The 4,949-nt window shown below is 34.7% G+C and overlaps 1 protein-coding gene across 1 annotated transcript in view; it reads left to right on the forward strand.

Annotated features, from left to right (window-relative positions):
- Positions 1–4,949, forward strand: part of ELP3 (elongator acetyltransferase complex subunit 3) — a 105,512-nt gene that overhangs the window by 39,917 nt on the left and 60,646 nt on the right. Inside the window, exons 5-6 of the mRNA XM_019636114.1 lie at positions 2,832–2,868; positions 4,194–4,348. Of these exons, the coding sequence (XP_019491659.1) occupies positions 2,832–2,868; positions 4,194–4,348 (192 nt within the window). The remainder of the gene's footprint in view (positions 1–2,831; positions 2,869–4,193; positions 4,349–4,949) is intronic.

A 4,949-nucleotide genomic window follows, 5' to 3' on the forward strand; every position in this document is an offset into this window, starting at 1 on the left:
ACTAGAGGTGGAATTGCTACATCATATGTTTAGATTTATAAGAAACTGCCAGACATTTTTCCCAAGTGGTGCCATTTTTACTCCTACCATTACTGTATGAGCATTCAGTTGTCCCATCCATACCCTCACCAACATATGGTGTGGTCAGTCTCGTTTTAGCCTTTTTAGTGGGTGTGCAGTGGTTTCGTTGTGGTTTTAATTTGCATTTTCTGTTTTTTGGGGGTTTTTTAGCTGAGCCATCCTGCCACCTTTTGGCAGCTCAGTGGCTGCTCAGCTCAGGCATCGAACCGCTGTTGCTCAGAGCTCAAACTCTTGAGCGAGCTCTTAGCAAAATGAGCCACTCGGCTGGCCCCCGAATTTGCATTTTCTTGATGACTAATGATGTTGAGCAATTTATTATGTGCTTATGCATTCTGTATATATTTTGTGAAGTGTCTGTTAAAATCTTTTGCCCATTTTTTATTGGGCTGTTAGATATTAATATCTATCTATCTATCTGTCTATCTCCTGGATACCAATCCTTTGTTAGATCTACGTTGTACAAATGTGAAAGCCCAGTGTGTGGCTTGACTTATTCATTATGTAAATGGTAATCATTGAACAGAAGTTTTTTTATTTTGATGGAAATCTGATTAAGCAGTTTTTTTCTTTCATAGTTATTGCTTTCTGTATTGTCTATAACAAACCTTTGCCTGCTCCCAGAGCAAGAAGATATTCTCCTGTGTTTTCTTCTAGTTCTAGTTTTAGTTTTTATATTTAGCTTTCATATTTAGGCTTATAATCCATCTTGAATTAATTCTTATGTGTAGTGTGAGGTAGGAGTCGATGTTTCTTTTTTCGTATAGATATCTAATTGTTTCAACATCACTTGTTTAAATATTTTCCTTTCCCATTTAGATTGTATTGGTGCCTTTGTCAAAAATCAATTGATTTTAAATGTGGAACTGGGCTCTCTTCTATTCTGTTGATCTGTTTTTCAGTCCTTATGACAATACCACACTGTCTCGATTACTGTAACTTTATAGTGTATCTTGAAGTCAAGTAGTGTAAATCTTCTAACTTTGTCATTGTTTTTCAAGATTGCTTTGGATATGATAAGTCCTTTATATTTCTATATAAAGTTTAGAATTAGTTTGTCAATTTCTGATGAGATTGGGATTGTGGTAAACCTATAGAACAATTTGGAGACAATTGACAGTTTAACAATATTGAGCCTTCTAATCCATGAATATAGTTTGTCTCCTCATTTACTGAGGTGTATTTTTAATTTCAGCAATTGTCAGTATAGAGATTTTGTAAGCTTTTTGTTAAATTTATTCCAAAATATTTTTGTTTGTTGATGCAGTAAATGAAACTTTTAAAAATTTCATTTTCAAATTGTTTGCAGCTAGTATAGTCATCTCTTAGTATTCACAGAGAATTGGTTCCAGGACTCTCCCACCCCCACCCCAAGATATCAAAATCCATGGATGCTGAAGTCTCTTATGTAAAATGGCATAGTATTTGCATATAACCTACACTCAAGTTCCCATACACTTTATTTAAATCATCTTTCCCATACACTTACAATACCTAATACAATATAAATGCTATATAAATAGTTGTTATACTGTATTGCTTAGGGAATAACAAGAAAAAAAATTCCGTACATGCTCAGTACAGGTGCACCTAGCAACCATCAAAGGGCTTACTAACTACATAGTACATGTCAGCAGCAACAACATTTTTTTTTTTTTCAAATATTTTCCATCCATGGTTGAATCTGTGGATGTGGAACCTGCAGATACAGAGGGTGCCAAAAAAATGAATAAGCATTTTAAGAAAGAAAAGTTGTAATAGAATGATGCTAGCATTCATTCGATTAATGCCATCTTTTGAGTGAACGTCATACTACACATTGCTACATAATTTAATTCAACTTCGAAAAGTAATACAGAGATAACATCTCTTAAAATGTGTATACATTTTTTTGGCACCCCTGGCATAGATATACAGTTGATTTTTGTATATTAACCTTATAGCATATGACCTTATTAAATTCAGCATTTAGTTCTAAAAGTTGTTTTTGTAAATCTGGTAGGATTTTCTTCACAAACAATCATATAATAGTCAAATACAGTGTGTTTTAATTTTTCCTTTTGGATTTGCCTGCCTGCCTTTTTCTTGCCTATTGCAATGGCTGGGACATTCAATAGTGTTAAATAGAAGTGGTAAGAGTGGGCCTCTGCCTTTTACCAATAATACAGAAAAAACATTTAATATTTTAATATTAAGTTCAGTGTTCCTTTTGGGGTTTTCTGTAGATAGCTTTATTAGATTGAAGACGTTTCCTGAGAAGTTTTATCATTAACTCAATTGTCTAATGATTTTGCTGCATCTATGTAAGTGGTCACATGATTTCTCTGTATCTGTTTAAATAGTCACATGATTTTCCTCCTTTATTTTGACAATGTAGATTACTTTGGCTGATTTTTTTTTTNGATGGAAACATTGGAAAGCTGAGTGAATAGTTCAAGGACAAAGCAGGTATGGTTTCTGTGAAGGCTCATTAAATCAAGCAAAATGATAATCACTGATTTCTATCAGCTAGACTGAGGCTCTTCAGTCATCTCCAGAGAGCAACAATTACTGGTGACTGTCGTCCTCTAAAAATAATAGCTCTGGAGATCAAAAGGACCGGCAGTGGGATCTGAGTCACGCGTTCACCAGAACACAAATGTTGCCAAATAACTCAGCACAACCTTTTAAAATAGTTTTATTCCTTCTTAATCAGCCCTGCCCAGAAGCAGTTTTACATTCAATCTTGCGTGCTCCTTGGCTGTTTTCACAAGATGCAATTTAAAAGGACAGTTAGCCATCAAGAAGTGGGTGAGTCATACCTACACCCTGTGGAATTTTTAATTCATTTTAGTTCCTTCCTCTCCCCCTCCAACCCCAATCAATGACTTTGAATCCTCCAACTATGTTCGTATGTGTCTTAGAAAAGCTGGAGTGCTAGGTAATGGTAGGTACCAGGCCCAGAGCACCATTTCGTAGACTTGCAGAGTTATGAAGAAAGCAAAAACAACCTAAGAAGGCCTGAAAATGACTGTCGCCTGCGTTGCTGCTCTGGGCCTTATTTCTGGCAGGCTTCAGAACCTCCTGCATTTCTGGGCTTTGGTTCTGCTACTCCCCCACATCTTACTTTATACAGAGGGTGACAAATTATACACATTTTAAGAAAGGAATATTAAAATTATGCTGATGGTAACCACTTTGAGCAGAAGTCAAATGTGACTTGTATTCATCTTTTGTTGTCGGTATATATTGACTATTACAATTTTAATACAGTTTTTTCCTTTCTTAAAATGTGTATACATTTTTTGGCACCCTCTGTGTATTGACCACTTTTTCTTCCTCCCTTGGTCAACCAGATTTTCATAGATGGTGACCAGGATCCTTAACATTGGCAGTCCAATCTAAGATACAATCTTAGTCATCTTAAAAAGAGATATTAGTTGTTTTTGTTCCAGCATTATATTTCAAACAAAAATTGAAAGAATTTTCCAGTGAACACCACATACCTGTGTTCTGCAATATTTTATCACATACTTATTCAGCTCTCCATTCCTGTATCCATCANTTTTTTTTTTTTTTCTGGAAAGCAGACTTGAGGTGCTTACCTGTGCTCAGAATCTTCACAATTGATTTAAAACTTTAAAGTTTCTATTTAAACTGCTTTCTTAATTTTTGTTTCTAGCCTACTGTTCTTTTTCATTCGCATCAAGTCCCAATTATGTTGCATATAATCATCTTCTTTGTCCCCAAGGCTTACCACAAAGTCTGGCTTAAAATACATGATCCATAAATAGTTGCTTATTATATTACATATTGTATTATTATATCATATTTGCCTTTACTGCTTTCTAGTTTATATTCTATGTGCTTTTGTATTTCCACTTAATTTTGTAGGTATTAACATTAAGCTTGTTTATTATTTTTAATTTTCATTCTCTTCATTTGAGCTATAGTTATTTTTCTTTCAGACTCTGGAGTCTATTTTTTTAATCCACAGAATTGGCTAAATATGTTTAATTGCTTCTCATTTTTAAACTATACTGATGAAAGCACTGCAAAATAAAATTAGAAATTTGCTATACCCTCTAAGGGTAGTTTACTATATTTTCTAACGCGGATGAATTTATGTCTTTCAGTTGAAACAACTTGGTCACAGTGTGGATAAAGTGGAGTTTATTGTGATGGGTGGAACATTTATGGCCCTTCCAGAAGAATACAGAGATTATTTTATTCGAAATTTACATGACGCATTGTCAGGACATACCTCCAACAACATTTATGAGGCAGTCAAGTAAGAAATCTTTATTTTATCTCATTCTCCAAAGTGGTTATCAGTTTGTCCTCCTAGCAGCAGCCTATGAGAATTACTTCTGCTCTACATCTACATTTCTAATTCTTTTTTGGAGGGTGGAGGGGTAAGAGGGGATTTTGTTATTTTTAAATTTTGCATATTTTTGATGGGTTGTAAGGTTAAATACATTTTCCCCCAGTTTTATTGAGATATATTGACATACAGCACTGTATATGTTAGGGTGTACAGCATAGTGATTTGACCTATATGTGTATATAGGTCACACACATATATAGGTGACGTGATTACCACAATAAATTTGGTTAACATCCATCATCTCATATGTCCCTAGTTCTTGTAGTCACTTCTGTTTTGTGGGAAAGGATTTTTTTCATGGAAATAATCCTTTGGGGAAAGAAAAAGTGATTATGGTTTGTCGACATTAGTATTCTCAGAGAAAGAATGAAGATTTTTTCAGCCTTAGGCTGGTCTAAACTGCAGGAGTGGGTTTAATTGGGCTAGTTGAGTTTTCAACTAAAAATGTTTGTTTGTTTTCTTGCACTCCCTCTCCTGCTGCCTCTAGGCTTTGTTCTGGCTTCTT

This window comes from Hipposideros armiger, unplaced genomic scaffold (assembly GCF_001890085.2).
Source record: "Hipposideros armiger isolate ML-2016 unplaced genomic scaffold, ASM189008v1 scaffold_27, whole genome shotgun sequence".
Classification (NCBI taxonomy): Eukaryota; Metazoa; Chordata; class Mammalia; order Chiroptera; family Hipposideridae; genus Hipposideros; species Hipposideros armiger.